Below are 22211 nucleotides of genomic sequence, written 5' to 3' on the forward strand. Positions count from 1 at the left end.
GTCTAAAGTTGCCCTTTAACTCAACTCATCTAAACTCCTCCCTCAAATATATTTAGAGAAATTTACATACATACCATGCAATTTTTATGTTTCATAAAAAAAAACATAGCAAAAGTAACAAAGATAATCAAAACAAACTTTCTTTACATAACATCACAGATAAAATAATAAAAATTAAGAAGAATACAAAATATTATTTGGTAGCCCAAAACTGTGACAAATTCCATTACAATTCAACGAAAAATTAAGCTTAACTATAAAATTAAATTGAAATTGTCAAGTTGTGCAAAATTCAATGCCAACAAACTGATATACATGGAGAAGAACAAAGCTTGGATATCAAAGCATCCATCTCATCTACTTGGGACAAATCTTCATGTCAGTACCATTAATAAATCAGTCACAATTTTGTGAGAATCCTACCCACCAAATTTCTAACTGCCACAAAGAAAAATCAATAGTCACAACTTTGTGAAAATCCTACCCACCAAACTTCTAACTGCCACAAAAAAAAATCAACGCTAGTTAAGAATCAAAATTCCTAGAACAGAATAATAATAGAAAAACCTCAACTTCATTCCGGGATCCAATGGCATGCATCAGCAGCGGTATGTATGTAAATGCAGTGGTATGTATGCAAATGATCCTGTTTCAGCTCCATATAACAAAAATAATTGAGTACAGCTCGGGCAAGTTATAAATATAGCACTACAAACATTGATAATTACAAAGCAAGCACCCTTGTTCATTGAAGTGTTATGGAATTATTCTTGCATAGGAATATTTAAAATAGGGTGATTTCATAGCACTCTGATTATAAATACACTTTCATTCAGAATGCTATATAATCTTTTTCTTCCCTTTCTCTAGACTGCTTTATGTTTTGGTCTTCCTGTAGTTCACGGGAAGGGGCTTATGAGATGGGACAATTAATGATAGATGTTTTATATATCTTTATATCTATATAAATATGAATAATTATATAATGTAACTAACGTTATATATAATTTTCTTAAAGCACCACATAACAATTGATGCTTAGCTTGCCTTTCTACTTTCCCCTAATGCTGCTATAGCGCGAACAAAAAAATTAAATAAAAATTTTTGGTTTAATTAAAACTGATATTAATTCCAGAATATTTTGATCTTAACATTAATTATATATATTAAAATAATAATTTTGAAGAGCATACTACAATACAATGATTTATGATGATGTTTAAAATAGCTAAATATTTACAAAACTAGCACCTATCCTCAATCATTTCTCACAATCTTACTCAACTGTCAAAGGAACTTACTGGTATGGTTCATCTTATGACTGCTCAACCCAATAGTAGCAGCCCAAAACAACATAAAAAATGTAGAATATAAGTGATTCTGCTTCATCACAAATTTAGGATATTCAAAAATTCATTTCTCTTTGAACCCCTCCAATTTAAACATAAAAATCATATTTTTAATCAGATTTTAAAAAGAAAGAATGCTGCAAAAGGCACTACTCATATCAGATTTTAAACTAAACTTTGTTTTTTTACATTTACACCATTCAAATCAGATTTAAATCTAACGAAATGAATTCTGAACTTAAATATTGTGTGGTATGTAAAATAAAGCAACAGTAAAATTAACTTTATATAAGAATTTTGTGCTCTAAAATATATAAGAATTCTGTGTTCTAAAACATATGTAAATATATAAGAATTTTGTGCTATGTATGTAAAGCTTGGGAATCAACTTTATTTTAAGACAAAATCATGTAGTCAAAACTGTTTACTTACAGGAATTAGAAAGCAGCAGTAAAATTAATTTTATTATAAATGCAAATTCATGAACTTAATACTATTTATAACCAGGAAACATTGGTTGGAAACATATGTAAAGATATTTGATCTTCAAATCTTTCCTGGCCCGCTGTAACATCAGAGACATATGTAAATATATAAGATTTTTGTGTTATTTATGTAAACCTTGGGAATTTTGTGCTATATATGTAAATTTAATCAGAAATATTCCTTACATTTAGGTGTGAGAAATGTAAACTCATCATAAAGATCTGCTAGAAAATTAACTACTTTCAGCATTATCATTGGTGCTAAAAAAATACTGCAAGATATCACAGTATCAAAAAAAGTAGCTCAATGATTTTCATATAGTTCTCAGGTCTAAAACTAAAAAAATAAAAGCAACGGAATAGATAAATATGAAGTTGAATAAAATTCAGTGTAGCAATATTTTTAATAATATTCAACTAATAAATTCTCAAATTCTTCATTCATAGGCATACTATCTCATCAGTAATTCGTTCCTTCAGCTCTGTCATCTCGCTTGCACCTTCCTCATCTACAGTGAAGGCAATGGAAGCCTCGGTCTCTTCTTCTGTGAAAGACTGACCTAGCCGGTCTTCAAATGCTTCCAAGGGCATATTTTTTTCATTCTCTTCCGTCAAATGAAAGTTGATATCGCTACGGGAATGATGTCTTTTTATGTAATTATGAAGTCATTGTAGCAAAGACAATTTGTACCTGCTTCGAAAAATTATAGGGAGGCATATTACGGAGTATCACATATTTCTTTTTTCAGACACCAAAAGTCCTTTCAATTACACCACGTAGCGATGAATGTCGTTTATTAAACATTTCATTTCTTCTTCGTGTGACGTTACTTGCACATTCGAAGTCTGGTATGTGATATCCCGTATCAGAAAATGATTTTAAATAAAATACCCTTGTTGCAATGGGAAACCAGCATCAACCAAGTAATATTTGCCTAATAAATGAAACAATTAATAAGGAGATTCAAGTTTTTATTGGGATTCTCAAGTAATATTTGCCTAATAAATTGAACAATTCGTATGAGTTCAATTCCGAGCGTACCTGTAGGTAGATGTGGAAAGTTGCTATTGCCCGTGTCGCAGATTTGAAAACTCGACTGTCATGTGCGCTGCCCTCCCAGTCAGTCATAACAAAAGTGAAACACATGTTATAGTCGCAGACGGTCATGACATTTTGGGTAGGGCTACCACAACTGTCGATAAATGCCACCTTATCACTATTTAGGATACGTGCGTCAACATGTATTTCATCAATCGCGTCAATGCAGTTCTGATGAGTAAATGTTAGGTTTGACATATTATTGCTTACCCTAACAAAGTTAACTATAATGCATCCGAGAGAATACCTTGGAAAAGGGCATATATCATGCATCACGTGCTATCTCAGCGGGTATCTGCTCAAACTTATAATCTGATGGTCTGATGACATGAGAGGACAGACTAACAAGTGCGCTAAATCCGATTGAGAAATATTAATATCTGCTTATTGTTTCTGATGAGTGTTGAAATCGCTCCATTGCTCCTCGCATAGACTCATTTTGGGATAATATGAACAGTGTTATTGCGAGCACCTCACGTGGATTGGTTCTCGAAGATCCATGAAGACCGTGAGATCCTACGAGTAAGTCCATAATATCGATAAATATTGTCTGACTCATTCGAAATATATTAAAAAATCGTGTTGGGTGCCCTGCAAGCAACTCTTCAATCCATTTGTCGCCAATATAAGAAGATGTCATGCTTGACGACCGATAAATATACGTGTTATAGTACTCGTACATCAAACATATTGCCGTCAGAAACATCCTTCTACGTTTTCTTCTGCGTTTATCCATGTGGGCCTCCATCCATCTTCTTCTATTTGCATCCATAGTGATGGGTATCCCTAAATGTTTCTCCTAAATAATTATCATTTATATGAAAGTTGGTAACAATAGAAAAAAAGAAATGTTTGCAAATAATTATGAAGGTACAAGAGAGTTCACAAGCATAACTCTAGAAAGAAAAAAATAGATAATGCTGTGTAAATGTTCTAGTGATGAAAAATATAAAAAATATCAATTGTTCAAACAATTATAAAAATGCCGAATATATGCCATTCTGCGGGTGACAGGCATCTGCACAAAGAAATCCCTACGGACCGGGTCCTCTAGCAATTCTGCTGCAAACAAATACAACTTTTCATCTACATAAATTTCGGCTGTAGCACTTAGAATTTCAAGTGCCTTCGCGATTGTGCTTGAATGAGAAGCCTGACATTCTGCTTTGAAACAAGAAACCGCCTTGGATAGCTCAATTTTGAGAGAAGAAGCACCAGATTTTCGGGAAGAAGCACCAGATTTTCTTTTATCAACAACCCTCGGACGTTTGGAACGGGAAATAGTTTTATATTCGTTCTGATCTGGGTTGGGGACGTTAATGAAATCAACTGAACCTCCAGGGGTTCCCAAATTCACGACATTGCCAGCGAACTCTGTCTCGCTTGAGCTACATGCATAGTTCCCCGTTGCAACCACTCTCCCAAACATGCGGTCTAGTTTCTCCTCCAATTCAGGCTTAATTCCCGAAGCTTAAATTTTTTTTGCAGCAGACACCACCTACACAGAAATTGATAGACACCTAATTAAAATAAAATAGAAAGTTACAAAATAAAGAAGTTTACAAACAAAGCTCACCTCAAGTCTTTTTGTCCACCATTCCTCAGGTGCATCAACTGTTCGCTTCACTGGATCCCAACCAAGACCGGTTGAACCCCCTTTCAATTTTTTCCTAATTTTTCATTCATTCTTCATTTGGTCTCATTTGTTCTTCATTTGCAACATGTCATATTCTCTGTCTGTACATTCCTTGAAATTTTTTATAATATTTTGTCACTCTTCTTTATTGAAATTGGTCGTTGGCCTATTTTCCCGTTCAATCTCTTTAATACAAAGATTGCAAAATATTATTTCCATATCATTTTCCCACAATGCAGGTGTAGCAAGCTCTTTATGCTTACTATCCATGTTATTACTATAATAAAAATATGAAAAAAATATTAATGAATATAAATAGTGAACTGAAAAGTGAAAATATTAGATTTGCAAGTATGTAAATACATACAATTTGTGTTAAATATGAACAGATCACGAATTTGTAAATTAATTCAACATATAAACAGAGCACGACTCAATCAAAACTAGCAACCTTGAACATACATTGGTTTCAACTAGAAAAAAAAAAATATATATATATATATATATATATTTTGGTACTAAAGACTTCAATAAATTGTGAAGAACATGACAAAATCATTTTTTAAAGCAAATTGAAGAACCTGCATATTGAAGAACCTGCAAAAAATAAGCATAAAAAAAAAAAATCTACCAAAGAGTTGCATATTACAAATGAACCTTAGGGTCCGTTCGGAGCCTATTTTTCTTTTTGGTAGATTTTTCTTTTTTATGCTTATTTTTTGCAGGTTCTTCAATTTGCAGGTTCTTCAATTTGCTTTAAAAAATGATTTTGTCATGTTCTTCACAATTTATTGAAGTCTATCTTTTTACTACCAAAAATTAAAAAAAAATTATATTTTTTTTCCAGTTGAAACCAATGTATGTTCAAGGTTGCTAGTTTTGATTAAGTCGTGATCTGTTTATATGTTGAATTAATTTATAAATTCGTGATTTGTTCATATGTAACACAAATTGTATGTATTTACATACTTGCAAATCTAATATTTTCACTCTTCAGTTCACTATTTATATTCATTAATATTTTTCATATTTTTGTTAAAGTAATAACATAGATATTAAGCCTAAAGAGATTGTTACACCTGCATTGTGAGAAAAAGATACGAAAATAATATTTTGTGATTTTTGTATTAAAGAGATTGAGCGGGAAAATAGGTCAACGACCCATTTCAATAAAGAAGGGTGGCAAAATATTATAAAAAATTTCAAGGAATGTACCGGCAGGGAATATGACAAGTTGCAGATGAAGAATAAGTGAGACTATAAATGAAGAAGAAATGAAAAATTATGTTTTGAAAACTCACCTGACATGTTTGGGTAAGTTGCATTTTGACAGCTTATGCTTTTTCAAAACACTGAAAATAACGTTTTCACACCGCAGTTGTGTAGGTGCGGTGGCAGCTTTCTAGCAGTTGTCTATCAATTTTTGTGTAGGTGATGTCTGTTGCAAAAAAGTTTAAGCTTTCTGAACTTGAGCCTGAATTGGAGGAGAAACTAGACCGCATGTTTGAGGGAGTGGTTGCAACGGGGAACTATGCATGTAGCCCAAGCAAGACAGGGTTCGCTGGCAATGCCCCCATGAAGGTTCAGTTGATTTCATTGACGTCCCCAGCCCAGATCAGAACAAATATGAAACTATTTTCCATTCCAAACGTCCGAGGGTTGTTGATTAAAAAAAATTTGGTGATTCTTCCCTAAAAAACACCAGCCCAGATCAGAACAAATATGAAACTATTTTCCGTTCCAAACGTCCGAGGGTTGTTGATAAAAAAAATTTGGTGATTTTTCCCTAAAAAACAAGCTATCCGAGGCGGTTTCTTGTTTCAAAGCAGAATGTCAGGTTTCTCATTCAAGCACAATCGCAGAGGCACTTAAAATCCTAAGTGCTACAGCCGAATTTATGCAGATGAAGAGTTGTATATGTTCGCAGCAGAATTACTACAGGACCTGATTCGTAGGGATTTCGTTGTGCAGATGTCTGTCACCCGCAGAGTGACATATATTCGGCGTTTTTATAATCGTTTGAACAATTGATATTTTTTTATATTTTTCATCACTAGAACATTTACACTGCATTATTTTTTTTTTTTCTTTCTAGAGTTGTGCTTGTGAACTCTCTTGTACCTTCATAATTATTTGCAAACATTTCTTTTTTTCTATCGTCACAAACTCTCATATAAATGATAATTGTTTAGGAGAAATATTTAGGGATACCCATCACTATGGATGCAAATAGAAGAAGACAGATGGAGACCCACATGGATACACGTAGAAGAAAGCAGAGAGGGATGTTTCTGACGGCAATATGTTTGATGTACGAGTACTATAACGCGTACATTGATCGGTCGCCATGTATGACATCTTCTTATATTCGCGATAAGTTGGTTGGAGAGTTGTTTGCGGGACACCCAACACGATTTTTTGATATGTTTTGAATTAGTCAGGCAATATTTATCGATCTTATGGACTTACTCGTAGGATCTCACGGTCTTCATGGATCTTCGAGGACCAATCCACGTGAGGTGCTCGCAATAACACTGTTCATATTATCCCAAAATAAGTCTATGTGAGGAGCAATGGAGCGATTTCAACACTCATCAGAAACAATAAGCAGGTATTTCTCAATCAAATTGAGCGCACTTGTTAGTCTGTCCTCTCTTGTCATCAGACTCTCCGATTATAAGTTTGAGCAGATACCCGCTGAGATAGCACGTGATGCACGATATATGCCCTTTTTCAAGATATTCTCTCGGATGCATTATAGTTAATTTTATAAGGGTAAGCAATGATATGTCGAACCTAACATTTACTCATCATGACTGCATTGGCGCTATTGATGGAACACATGTTGACGCACGTATCTCAAATAGTGATAAGGTGGCATTTATTGGTCGTTGTGGTAGCCCTACCCAAAATGTCGTGGTCGTCTGCGATTTTAACATGTGTTTCACTTTTGTTATAGCTGGCTAGGAGCGCAGCGCACATGATAGTTGAGTTTTTAAATCTACAACACGGGATCCTAATAGCAACTTTCCACATCCACCTGCAGGTACACTCGGGATCGATCTCATACGAATTGTTCAATTTATTAGACAAATATTACTTGGGATCCCAAAAACTACTTGAATTTCCATATTAATTGTTTCATTTATTAGGCAAGTATTACTTGGTTGATGTTGGTTACCCATTGCAACGAGGGTATTTAAAGTTATTTCCAAATACGAGATATCAATTAGCAGACTTCGCACGTGCAAGTAACGTCACACGAAGAAGAAAGAAAATGTTTAATAAACGACATTCATCGCTACATGGTGTAATTGAGATACAGACTTTTAGTGTCTGGAAAAAGAAATAGGTGATACTCCGTGATATGTCTCCCTACAATTTTTCGAAGCAGGTACAGATTGTCTTCGCTACAATGACTCTTCATAATTACATAAGAAGACATCATTCCCGTAGCGATATCAACTTCCATTTAGCGGAAGAGGATGAAGAAATTGTGCCTTCGGAAGCATTTGAATACCAGCTAGGTCAGTCTTTCACAGAAGAAGAGATCGAGGCTTCCATTGCCTTCACTGTAGATGGGGAAGGTGCAAGCGAGATGGCAGAGCTGAGGGAACGAATTACTAGTGAGATAATATGCCTATGAATGAAAAATTTGAGAATTTATTAATTGAATATTATTAAAAATATTGCTACACTGATTTTTATTCAACTTCATATTTATCTATTCCGTTGCTTTCTTTTTTAGTTTTAGACCTGGGAACTATATGAAAACCATTGAGCTACTTTTTTTGACATTGAGCTACAACATTGAGCTACTTTTTTTGATACTGTGATATCTTGCAGTATTTTTTTAGCACCAATGATAATACTGAAAGTAGTTAGTTTTCTAGCAGAATATCTTATGTATGAGTTTACATTTCTCACACCTAAATGTAAATAAATGTAAGAAATATTTTGTGATTAAATTTACATATATAGCACAAAATTCCCAAGGTTTACATAAATAACATAAAAATCTTATATATTTACATATGTTTTTGATGTTACAGTGGGTCAGGAATGATTTGAAGATCAAATATATTTACATATGTTTCCAATCAATGTTTCCTGGTTGTAAATAGTTTTAAGTTCATGAATTTGTATTTATAATAAAGTTAATTTTACTGTTGTTTTCTATTTCCTGTTAGTAAACAGTTTTAACTACATGATTTTGTTTTATAATAAAGTTGATTCCCAAGTTTTACATACATAGTTTTAGAGCACATAATTCTAATATATTTTAGAGCACAAAATTCTTATATAAAGTTAATTTTACTGCTGCTTTATTTTACATACCACATAATATTTAAGTTCATAATTCTTGTTCCGTTGAATTCAAATCTGATTTGAATGGTGTAAATGTAAAAAAGCGAAGCTTAGTTTAAAATCTGATTTGAGTGGGGACTTTTACAGCTTTCTTTCTGTTTAAAATCTGATTAGAAAGATGATTTTTATGTTTAAATTGGAGGGGTTAAAAGAGAAATGAATTTTTAAATATCCTAAATTTGTGGAGTAGAATCACTTATATTCTACATTTTTTATGTTGTTTTGGGCTGCTAATACTGGGTTGAGTAGTCATAAGATGAACCATACCAGTAAGTTGAAAATTGTGGGTTTTATCTTGTCCTTTGACAGTTGAGTGAGATTGTGAGTAATGATTGAGGATAGGTGCTAGTTTTTTAAATGTTTAGCTATTTTAAATATCATCATAAATCATCGTATTTAAGCTGCTCTTCAAAATTATCATTTTTATATATATAATTAATGTTAAGATCAGAATATTCTGGAATTAATATCAGTTTTAATTAAACAAAAAAATTTTATTTAATTTTTTTGTTCATGCGCTATAGCAGCATTAGGGGAAAGTAGAAAGACAAGCATCAATTATTATGTGGTGATGTGCTTTAAGAAAATTATATATAATGTTATATAATTATTCATATTTATATACATATAAAGATATATAAAACATGTATCATTAATTGTTCCATCTCATAAGTCCCCTCCCGTGAACTACAGGAAGACCAAAACATAGAGCAGTCTGGGAAAAGGGAAAAAAAAGATTATATAGCATTTTGAATGAAAGTGTATTTATAATCAGAGTGTTATGAATTCACTCTATTTTAAATATTTATATGCAAGAATAATTCCATAACACTTCAATGAACAAGAGTGCTTGCTTTGTAATTATCAATGTTTGTAGTGCTATATTTATAACTTGCCTGAGCTGTACTCAATTATTTTTGTTATATGGAGCTGAAACAGGATAATTTGCATACATACCACTGCATTTACATACATACCGCTGCTGATGCATGCCATTGGATCCCAGTATGAAGCTGAGGTTTTCTATTATTATTCTGTTCTAGGAATTTTGATTCTTAACTAGCGTTGATTTTTCTTTGTGGCAGTTAGAAGTTTGGTGGGTAGGATTCTCACAAAGTTGTGAAACTGAAGCGAGGAGCAAATAAATGAATGTGTTTATGAATCCGAACCAAATCAATCGAGCATTGTTCTTCTCCACGTATATCAGTTTGCTGGCATTGAATTTTCCACAACTTGGCAATTTCAATTTAATTTTATAGTTAAGCTTAATTTTTCGTTGAATTGTAATGGAATTTGTCACAGTTTTGGGCTACCAAACAATATTTTGTATTCTTCTTAATTTTGATTATTTTATCTGTGATGTTATGTAAAGAAAGTTTGTTTTGATTATCTTTGTTACTTTTGCTATGTTTTTTTTTATGAAACATAAAAATTGTGTGGTATGTATGTAAATTTATCTAAATATATTTGAGGTATATTTGAGGGAGGAGGTTAGATGAGTTTAATTAAAGGGCAACTTTAGATTTCCTTATATGTTCTGTTAAATATAGTTGATAAATGCGCATCATCATCATAGTTCCTGTAGTTAAAAAAAAAATCTTCTTTTAGAAGTGAGGGTATATGAACTTTCTGTCCTGTTTAGAAATGAATTTATGCTTTAGAAATTTCAAAAATATAGCTGTTAGAGTCTTCTTTTAAACAATTTTAACAAACAGGGGCCGCATAGTCATTTCTCCCGAATAGCTGCCCCACAGCTATTTTCACACAGCTGCAACAAACAAACAGTCAGTTTTCCCTCAGCTGCTTCGCCGCAGCAGCTTCTTAGGGCAGCGCAGCTGCAACTGAAAAGCTGGGAAGCTGCAACTGCGCCAAACAGAACCTTAGTCTCGATATACACGAAAGAGCTGGGCTGACTTGGGTGTTCTCAAAGATTATTTTGCACTTGATTAAATAGTCACAGTCGAGTTAAAAAAAAGTGCAATGCTGAAATTTAAATATCAATTTGTTAATGAAACTAATGAATTGGGTTTGACTTGGAGATTTTAAATAAATTAATTGAAGCAGATAAAATGCTGTGAAATATTGATCAACATACCCAAGTAGATGTGGAATATGATTAACAAAGAAAATGAAAACAGGTTTGGAAAAATAGATGAGCACGATCAAGTAATACAAATTTTCTGACCTTGGGATGTTGTGCTATGCAAAAAGTTAGAATGTTAAATGCATCCAAAGAATGGGGTTATGTTCGACATTCTAGTTTATTCATGCTAAAAGACTTAAATTCCGAATCTGAGTCTGAATCATCTTTAGTCATTTTGGTTTGAGACTTGGAGGTTTCAGGTATTCTTGGGTTGTGAAAGGATGGTTTTTTTTCTATGTATCAATACCCTAGTGAGGAACATCTCTTTTCAATGGCTTGATGGAGATGCTGACATGTTTGAGAGGAGCTGTAGTTTTCTTTCATTTCCTTTTTTCTTGTTAGCGTCTTTTTTAGATTCTTTTGTCAGCTTTGAGACCACCGTAGGTCAACACTTCATTGAAAATTAGGCGGGAGCATTTTAGTAGACAATATATTCTTCTTGGGAGTGGGAGACATTCCTAAAGGATTATCAGTAGAGTTGGGAATATTAGTTTTAACATTTGAAATTGTGGGAGGGGATTTCCAAACTTGTATTTAAAACGATTAGGGGGCAACTGGTAACTAATTATCATGATCGCCTTTAGCGCTAGCAAGAAGAGTGGTATGGTGCACGATTAAAAGAAGTAGGAAGCTCAATGAATTGAAGAGTGCAGGAGAGAGTTTTAGAAATGTTGGGTATTGTAAGCTTAACTATTAATTTGAATTAAACATATGAGAATGATGTATAGAGACTAAAGAAAAACTAAGCAACGACGAACAACTCATTTTGTATTTGCCATTTGGTGAAGGATTGATAGTGAAAAAGTTTATCCCTTTTGGCTTTCATGGGGCTATGGTAATCATGAACATTTTTTCTTGTTTTGTTACATAGAAAAAAATATTAGAGCAAAGAGCACTTCCCCTAGAGATGTTTCTATAAGTATGTAGAATGATGAAAGTCCTGCAGTCCTACAATTTTCTCAAACATGACTGTGAAGGCATTGGGCTTTTCAAAATTAATAAGAACCCGCGCGAGAACCGCATTGATCCATTCGTTGATCTAGGAGTCAAATGGTTGAGATGGAAGTTTCTCATGAGATCCTCTACTAGAAAACAAAATGCTTGAAACGATAGGAAATGGTACTTTTGAATTTGATAATAGTGCTAGTGTTGGAGAAGGGCTTCATATTTGAAAGAGGAGCTGAGAAGGTTTTTAGCAAACATCATTAAAAAATGGGGCAATAAAAATGTGTAATCATAAATTGAGAGGCCATGCCTAGATAAGGCTGCAAGCTAGTGGGCAACAAGCTTGTGCGAGTGGTGGATGTCAATGTCGTGACAACGAAGCAAGTAAGATCATTAGCAAGCTGTGTTGGGGGTGGGTGTTGAAGATGCCATGAGAGCTCGCAGAGGCCAGACATATGGTATGGAATGTCAATCTCACGAGAGAGGGAGGGAAATAATTTAATTATAATAGGGCCCTAGTCAGGTTTTGATACCATGCTGGAAACTTTTGAGAAAAAAAATTACCTGATATATATTTTCAATAGAATTGATGCTTATAGATCGGCAATTACAAAAGTCAAAACATAAAGAAATAATATTGAGTATATCTTCAATTAAGAGGGTGTATTACATTATAATGACATAATAAATTACAGAATTTCCTCGTTATTGATTTTTAATTTGGTATGTTAACATGCGCAGACATATTTTTCCAAACTGGAACAATTCGGTCTGCAGATAAGACGTGAATGTCAATTAACTGGTTCTCTCAAGATGGGTTACCAGTATTTCATAGAGAAATTTGATCCGTTTGATGAACACATCCTATCTCAGCTTCATAGCAATCATGGTTCATTACTCTTATTTATTTTATTTTTTTTTTATTTTCTTGTGGTTAATAACTCTTAATTTATGACAGATCACTTGCATAATTTTTTTATGTTATCAAGCACTGTTTCGTGTTAGAAGCATGCTACTCTGCTTATCAGTCAAAAATGCATCTTATGATTTATAATATTTGAATGTATTTTTAGTTAATTTTTTGTTTTACATTTGTGATGTATAGGGGTTGTCATTTTTTGAGCTTGTTATTGGAAGAACTGGATCAACCTGCAGTTGCTTTACACTCTCATAAGTCTCAGGCTCTCCGTCTCTCTGCATTGAATAAATTTAAATCGGGACAGGTTCCTATTTTGCTTGCTACAGATGTAGCTAACCGAGGCCTGGATATTCCAACGGTAGATCTTGTCATTAACTATGATATTCCAAGGTGATTTTCAGCTTTGATTTACTTCATTGTAAAATTGGTCATGGTGATATTATTCTATGAACTTTGATGACATACATGGGCTGTAGGTATCCACGGGACTATGTACACCGTGTAGGTCGTACTGCCAGGGCAGGCAGAGGAGGCATTGCCCTAAGCTTCATAACACAGGTATGCCTTTTTGTTTTGTATGAACCCTTGGCTCTTGAAAAAAAAAAAAATTACACTAAGGAGCTAGTTTATTTTTCTATTGGGAACTATCTTTTAAGGGGACGGATGCAACTTTCGATTTCTTATAGTATTAGATGTTTGTATGTCGCCTTAATTGTAATAAAATTCAAAACATTGAGTTTTTGCTTTCAACAACCAAATCATTTTGAAAATCCCATCTTTTCTCTTTTACCTCCTTTTTTGCATATGCGGAGGTAGATAGTTCATCAGTCATCATCTAGTTAGATATGAATAGCTAAAAATTAAAGTCATGAAGCAGGGCATCTCCTAATCTGTTCTTTTGATCTTTTTTTCGCACCTTAAAATTTTAATATTTTTTGCAGAATGATGTAGATCTTATTCACGAGATTGAGACTGCTGTTGGAAAACAATTGGATCTATTTGAATGCGAAGAGAAGGAGGTGCTTGAGGATATCACCAAGGTAAAGTGTTTTCAGTTAATCTTGCATGGCTACTTTGTATAAAATACTCTCAGGTGATTGCATGTAATTTTTTATCTTTCTTATTATTACATGTACATATTTTTTCAGATGATGGGATAAAATAAAATAATTTTTTTTATTTAAATAAAAGATGATTTTATTGAGAATAGAAATCCAACAATATGACAATAGTAATGGAAGCAACAATCAGAAAATTAAATTTTTTATTTAAATAAAAGTCGGTCTTATTAATATTATTAAAATCATTCCTTCGTGCATGACACAAGCAAAGAGAGGATATGAAGACAAGTGATAGTTGCTTGGTGTCTTGGAGTCACTTCAAAAAATAAGAAGAGGCACAAAAAGAAGAATAAAGGCAATCAAGAGCTAATAATGTGCTACAATGACTCACACTTGGCTAACTAAGGCAATGAAAAACTTGTAATTTCATAGAAGCTGTTAAAGATTCATAAAAGCTTCCAATTGGTGAACCAGGTCTACTTGGGAGGCCACATTTTATTATAAATAAATGAGGGAGGCTTGTAGAGAAGGGTGGACCAAGGGAAAGCAAATCAATTGGCTAGAGAAAGAAGAGGAGAGGCTTCAATAATTGAGGGGGAGGATCTTGAAAATCTTGTATCGAGGTGATTCGAGAGAGAGATCATGGCAACATGAGAGCCCATTCCTCAATACTTCAAGAATTGAGGGAGGAGGATCTTGGAGATCTTGTATTGAGGTGATTCGAGAGAGAGATCATGACAAGATGAGAACTCATGCCTCAATGCTTCAAGAATTGAGAGGGAAGGGAGGATCTTGGAGATCTTGTATCGATGTGATTCGAGAGAGAGATCATGGCAAGATGAGAGCTCATTCCTCAATGAAAAAGCCTTATAATTCTTCTTTATTGCCTTAGTGGATTTGATTGTTTATTTCCCTCCCGTGAATGTAGGTCATATGGACCGAACTGCGTAATTCTTGGGTGTTCTTGTTTTTTGTTTGCATATTATCTTTGTTGCAGTTTTCTTTCTACTTTCTCGTTTCTTACTGTGGTTTTTGTTCTCTACTCCTTCTACGGTCCAACACCAGCAGGTGCTATTGGAAGTTTGCAGGGTATTTGGCTTGCATTTTATTTGTCCCAATTGCAGGAACTTGTAGGAGTTCTTTGGTCAGTTGGGAAGGCAAATTACAGGTTCTTCAGTTGTTCCGACAGCAAGTATCAGTGACTCTTGAAAGGAGTTCAATATCCCAGGATCTTATTCGGTTCCAAGGTGTTCGCATCTTGGAAGAGTAGTCCAAGAGGATAATTGCAGCTTTAGATGTTCGAAAGTGCAGTTCTTGATTTTCTTGAGGTGTCAAGCGGTCTTATTTTTCTTCAACAATTGGCGTCGTCTGTGGGAAGTCTAGCCACGACAATGGGAACCGCCAAATTCGACCTCGAGAAATTCACCGAAAAGAATGATCTCGGCCTGTGGAGAGTCAAGATGAGAGCTCTATTGGTGCAACAAGGTGTCGCAGAAGCTTTGCAAGGGCCGACAGCATTGCCGGCTAAGATGGACAAGAAAGAGAAGAACGGCATCCTAGACAGAGCCCCTCGGGGCTAGGTGGAGGGAATCTCTATTCAAGATTTTGTAATTGAGAGTCAAGGTGGAGAATTGTTACAATGACTCACAATTTGCTAACTAAGGCAATGACAAACTTGTAATTTCATAAAAGCTGTTAAAGATTCATAGAAGCTTCCAATTGGTGAGTCGGGTCTACTTAGGAGACCCCATTTTGTTATGAATAAATGAGGGAGGCTTGTAGAGAAGGGTGGACCAAGGGAAAGCAAATCAATTGGCTAGAGAAAGAAGAGGAGAGGCTTCAAGAATTGAGGGGGAGGATCTTGGAGATCTTGTATCGAGGTGATTCGAGAGAGAGATCATGACAAGTTGAGAGCTCATTCTTCAATGCTTCAAGAATTGAGGGGGAAGATCTTGGAGATCTTGTATCGATGTGATTCGAGAGAGAGATCATGGCAACAAGATGAGAGCTCAAGATGCGAGCTCCTTCCTCAATGTAAAAGTCTTGTAATTCTTCTTTATTGCCTTAGTGGATTTGATGATTTATTTCTCTCCCTTAGATGTAGGTCCTATTGACCGAACCACATAATTCTTCTTGTTTGCATATTATCTTTGTTGCATCTTTTCGTTTCTTTTTTTCTGTTTTCTTGCCTACTGCAGTTTCACTCTCCTTCGGCTGTCAAGGAGGTGTTTGACATTTGTTATTTATCCCTATTCAGCAGTCCTGTTTTTGGTTTTCTTCAGGTGTTCGGCAATCTAGTTTTTGGTTTTCTTCAGGTGTTTGGCAGTACAGTTCTTGATTTTCTTGAGGTGCAAAGCGGTTTTATTTTTTCTTCAACATAATGATTATACACCTAACCAAGCTAATCAAGTTAGGCTGATGGATCATTGGCCACCATGATTGAGTGCATGATGCTGCAAACAAGAACCGTTGTGGCTGGTAGGCCAAGTCAAATTCCTGTTCCTTCATTGCTAAATGAAAACATGTTCAAGAGGATATGGCTATCACTCATGAAAGGAGAATTTGATCTTTTGAATAGTTAGCCAAATTGGATATTCCTTTTGAAGCTAAGTCATCATACTCTCGTATATTGGAATGCCCACCTAAAAATGAATGACTATCAAAAGGTAACTTAAAAGATATTCCAGTTATTGATATATCAAAACTTCTATCATTTGAGGAAAGTAGCATATTAGTGGGAAAATGGCCTATTTTGAGGCAATGGCAACCACATTCTACGCAGAATCACACCACAGAATTTTAATGCTAGGCACTCTAAAAATAAATTCTGTGAAGTTGCAACTATTGATGAAGTACTCCTCAAAGACTTCAATTCCAAAACCCAAATGGATTCTACTTGTTCCCAATCATTAATTTTTTAGTCGATTCATTATGATGTTGTGGCCTTAAAACAAAATAACCAAGTTAGAAGCGAGAGACTCGAGCAATCCAAAGAGGGTTCTTTTTTTCCAAAAATAATAAGTAAAAGAAGACCGATGATGTGTCATTTCATCTAAAATTTTATTATATATATTTTTTTAGTTCGTATTTTTTATTTCTTACTTTTCATATCATTACCTATTATGAGGCTGATGTTGACATCCAATTCTCCTCGAAGGGCAACCAAAATAACAGTCATTCCAGAATGGCTTGAGAGTTGCCATCTAACTTTTGATCATGCATAGTCGCTGAAGTAAAAGCAATCACCCCATGCATCTAGATAAAAATTTAACAAAGGGAGGAGTGACCTCATGTCAGAGGTTGTCTTCAAAACCTAATCAAATTGATTGACTAAGCGGGGTGTTCAATATAGCCAGACTGAAGATCAAGGATCCTGCTATTGTTTACAAGCATTTAAACATAAGGGAATTAGAGAGAGAGAGAGAAAATTGGATTAATATATATGTTTGTGCAAGGAGTTACTGATTTTGAGGAACTAAAGCTCATACAACGGGATAACATTTTGCTTGTGAGAGAGAAAGAGAAGAAAGCAAGAACAAGAAAGAGATCATAGGAGAGCAGAGAGCAGGCATATATAGGCGAGGCTACACAAGAATTGTGTACGCTAGTGCGCTTTCATATATACTTGAGACTAGCATGGAGGCTGGTTGTGGGGACGTGCAATCACGTGAGATGAAGTTGAATACTTTGCAACAGAGTTATGGGGTTTATTAATTAGGGCATGGTGTTAACAAGAGAAAAAGTATGTTCCCTCTTTTGTGGGGTGTGAATACTTGGATTAAACAATGTTCCCTCTTTTGTGGGGTGTGAATACTTGGATTATACATGTACGGTATAAGTGAGAAAATGTAAAATTAAGCATTCCAGTTAAATTCAATTGACCTTGAGTATTTCAGTATTAGATGTGTTAGGCCTAGCCAAATACTTGTAAATGTATTGATGTAATCAAATCATTGAAGTTGATCCTTGAGGCTTCTTTGCATCCATTTCTTAGCAAAAATAATCACAGATAAATTAACATTTGGATTTTATAATTATAGAATTTATATTGTTCTTTATACATATTTCCAGGTAATTTTTACAGTAGGCATCAGCTAATTTGATTGATGGAAATAACATTTCAATCGTCCATCAATCCTTACCTTCAGAGCATGACTCATCAGTCATTACCTGCAGCTAGAGGCGAATTCAATATGGGGGTGCTTGTCCTCGTTGCTCTTGATTGATTCCATGATTTACATGATCGTCGTCTTTCATGATTTGGCTGTTAGGAAATAAACAAAATTTATGTAAATAAATAGCTAAAAGAATAGAAAACATGTATGAAATTATAAAGACAAATATATATAAAAATTTATGCAATTTTTTTTAATTGATAACTACACTCTTATAAATATTACTCAATTTAATTATAGGACTCCACTCAAAAAAGATATTAGATTTTCCCTTGAATAAAAATATACTGACTCAATTTTTTTTGTTCTTTTATGTTGGCAACTTATTTCAATATGTAAATATTAAATTTTTTTCTCCATTTTCATGTAAATGCTTAATGAATCAAGTTTCTTTGGTTACCGTAAGGATTTACATGAAACATTCATAAAAAAAATGAACAGATACATTTAAAACCCCCATAAAAAGCTCACTTTTCTCATCATTTTTTTTAGAATTGATTGGAATAAAATGTTGTAACCAACATAAGCACTACAAAGTACGAAAAAAGCCACAAAACAATTCTCACGTGATCTATATAATTCAGTTAAAAGTTCAATGCATTTAATGACTTTTAAAAATGCTTCAGCTTACCTGTAAAAATTAAGGGCATTTACATACAACAAAATTCTTATATATTTACACATCTAACACCTATACATTCATATTTACATGCATCTCTCAAATCTTTAACATCACATCAAAAATGCCACCATCAATACTTTTTAATGGTGAAATATATCTTTTCATGCATAGGTTTATGACACCAAGGTGTTATAAATATAAATATCAAACTTTGGGTTTTAGATGTGTAAATACATAAGTATTGTGAGGTATGCATGTAAATTTCCCTAAAAATTATAGTATAAAATTTAAGCAAGTGAGATATGATCATTTTTTCAAAGGAGAAGATTAATTAATAAACTTAAACACGCGCGTTCACACACACTTAAAAAACATTGACTGCTACTTTGGATGGTCTTGTTGCAGTTCGCTCTTTTTGGTTGAAGCTGGAGCTTCTTCTTCTCTCTTTCATAGCTATGCATGACTTCATATTGAGAGTGCAGCTTCTCAGGTCTTAATGGTTCCCCACATTGCCTGCTAATTTAAACAAATTTAAGAATCTATTTTTTTTATTTCTTCCCCAAAAACTATGTGATCTAAATTTTCATGCACTAATTCAAATCTATTTGCTCTAAATTTGATTGAACTCACGAGCAATTTGGCTTTTAGAATGTTTGTACATGGCTTATGTACTTTTCTGTCATCTTACTTGATCCTTTATTGCTTCCCCGTTTCCCCAAATTCTTCCTAATTGTCATTACGGATCAAATTTTCAGTATATATGAATAAACATTTATCATGAAAATAATATAAGTAGAATGATATATGGTTACCATATTTTTTTAATATGGAGTTCTCTAAAAAAAAATGTCATGACTTCTGACCAATTTTGTTCAGTATTAATTTATCATATACATTCTTACCGATTGGATTGTTTTGTTTCTAATCTAGACTCTTAAGGCTTTTAATTTATTTTATTTTGTTCATTGTTGTGTAAAAATACTCTACTTTACTGATATATGAGTAGAATTTTAGGAGTTGCATGTCACCTCCCAAAAGAGCTCTTAGTGGTGGTGGGTAGCCCAGGACTTAAATACTGTTTTTCAGCCATACATCTAGCTAATGTGGGACTTTTTATTCATGGGTAGCCCAGGACTTAAATACTGTTTTTCAGCCAAACACCTAGCTAATGTGGGACTTTTTATTCATGACATTCTCCTCCACCCAATCACGTGACGCCCTCATCACGGATCGACTCCACCGAGGGTCCCACTGGACCATGGAGAATCCACAAACCTAGCAAGTAGTAATCTGCTCTGATATCACTTGTCACCTCCCAAAAGAGCTTTTAGGGGTGGTGGGCAGCCCAGGACTTAAATACTGCTTTTCGGTCATACATCTAGCCGATGTGGGACTTTTTGTTCGTGACATGCAGCTTCAAACGTCCAACATCCCTACTCTAACAGAATACTAAGGTTTCGTTTTTGAAAAGAAAAATTCAGGACATTATTTATTTCTTATTTTTTTGAAATAGTTGTAATAAAATTTTTATTTAATTAATTATATATTATACTAAAGAAATGGTAATATTTAAATAGGTTATCAAGTTCAACGGTAGTTAAGTTGAACTTATTCAATTGTTTTACTTGTCAAGTTCAACATTAGCTGGGTTGGTCACCATTTGAATTTTCTAAGTTATTTAAATAAGTTGATCAGTTACATTATGGGCCATAAATGGGTAACCGGGGTTGAACTGATATGATATGGAAACCGCTACTTCGATCTGTCTAATAGAGAATAAATTATCTGTACTATTTTGTGGCTTCAACTCACTAACCAATTAAGTGAATATTTTTACTACTTTAATGCACTAACAAATTTTCTTTTCTAAATAAGGAAAATATAACTTAAGCATGCTATGATAAGAATTTATCATTTTTAGTGCTCTTGATATCTTTTATTACAGCAACAGCATTCTGCTGAATCAATTTATTACAGCTTTCTGCCGCATTGAGTTTTGCAATTGCATTAATAATCAAAGTTTCTGCAGGTGTACAAAGCCAGGCGTGTTGCTAGAATGAAGATGAATGATGATGGATTTGAAGAAAAGGCCAAAGAAAGAAAAGCATGTAAGATGAAGGCATTAGAAGAGAAGGGCTTGCTGAAGAAAAGGAAATATAAATCTAAAGAGTGAAATTTCTTATATGGTTTGTATTCTGTGCTCTGATGAGTTTTATTAACAATTTTGTAGCCTTGTTTGTTTTAGTTAAAGCTATTTATTTATCACATGTTCGTGTACTAGATTCTGTACAATTATCATTATAACTATATTCATTAACTTCTAATGGGTCTTTTTTTCATTTAATTAAATGAAATGCTCTCTTATTTTTTTTGTCTCCATTTTTCATTGAAATGTTCTTATTTTTCTGCCTCACTTTATATCTGTGGATCATTTTAGTTAAACGCATTTAATCAAGAATATCTTTCTAATCCAAATTAGGACAATGCAGCGGAAAATGTTTTGTTTTGTTGTGTAAAAAAGGGTGAGGAATTGAGTTATTCTAAAAATTAATTAGTTTTACATTTTCACTCTTTATTATTTTACCTTTCAGAAAAGTTGTCTTTTATTTAATTGTTTGATATGGGTATGTCTCTCCCGAAACGATGGATGGCGAGTCAAATTACTTCTTAGCTTATCTGTTTCAAACATGAAAACAATCACGAGGGTATATATTTGATGGAGATATGCTGAAGCTATTTGAATTTCACCAACCATAGAAGATCCATCAATAGTGAACAGTTTTTCAGGTAAAATAACTGTACCAAAACCAGCTTTTACTGAAGCTGGCATTGTTGGAAGCATCCAGGTTTTGCCTCCTAACAAGCGAAATTTTTTGTATCCGGACTACGGACGTAGCTCTATGTGCTGACTCCAGTAATATACTACCATGTGTGCTATATCGGGCCCACGTAAAAAATATATTAAAGTGGAACAACGGAGGTTATTGGAGTGGAATTGCGGAGGTTATTGGGATATTAACTCCAATAATGTTGCAATAATCCCTCAATAACCCCCCAACAACCTCTGCAGTTTCACTCCAATAACCCTCCTCCAAAAACCCCCGCAATAACCTCCCAATAACCTCCGCGGTTCTACTTTAATAACCCACAACAATAACCCCCACAATAACCCTCCAATAACTTTCGCGGTTTCACTTTAATAACCCCTCGTTATAACCCCTAATAACCCCCCAATAACCCTTTAATAACCTCTGCGGTTTCACTTCAATAACACTCCAATAATATCCACGATATAGCACACGTGGCGGCAGAGCTGCGTCCGGACTTCGGATATAAAATTCTCTCCCTAACATGCTCATGATTTCCCAGTGGCTCCCTGTATCAGGGCAAGTTATCTGAGAAGCTGAAT

The 22211-nt window shown here is 34.1% G+C and overlaps 1 protein-coding gene across 1 annotated transcript in view; it reads left to right on the plus strand.

Annotated features, from left to right (window-relative positions):
* Window positions 1-21126, plus strand: part of LOC110029591 (DEAD-box ATP-dependent RNA helicase 36) — a 43876-nt gene extending 22750 nt beyond the window's left edge. Inside the window, exons 5-8 of the mRNA XM_020731944.1 lie at window positions 13131-13334; window positions 13421-13502; window positions 13886-13984; window positions 20832-21126. Coding sequence (XP_020587603.1) covers window positions 13131-13334; window positions 13421-13502; window positions 13886-13984; window positions 20832-20975 — 529 coding nt within the window. The 3' untranslated portion in view covers window positions 20976-21126. The remainder of the gene's footprint in view (window positions 1-13130; window positions 13335-13420; window positions 13503-13885; window positions 13985-20831) is intronic.
* The last annotated feature ends 1085 nt before the right edge of the window (window positions 21127-22211 follow it).

The sequence above is a fragment of the Phalaenopsis equestris genome, unplaced genomic scaffold, assembly GCF_001263595.1.
Source record: "Phalaenopsis equestris unplaced genomic scaffold, ASM126359v1 Scaffold000597, whole genome shotgun sequence".
In the NCBI taxonomy this organism is placed as follows: Eukaryota; Viridiplantae; Streptophyta; class Magnoliopsida; order Asparagales; family Orchidaceae; genus Phalaenopsis; species Phalaenopsis equestris.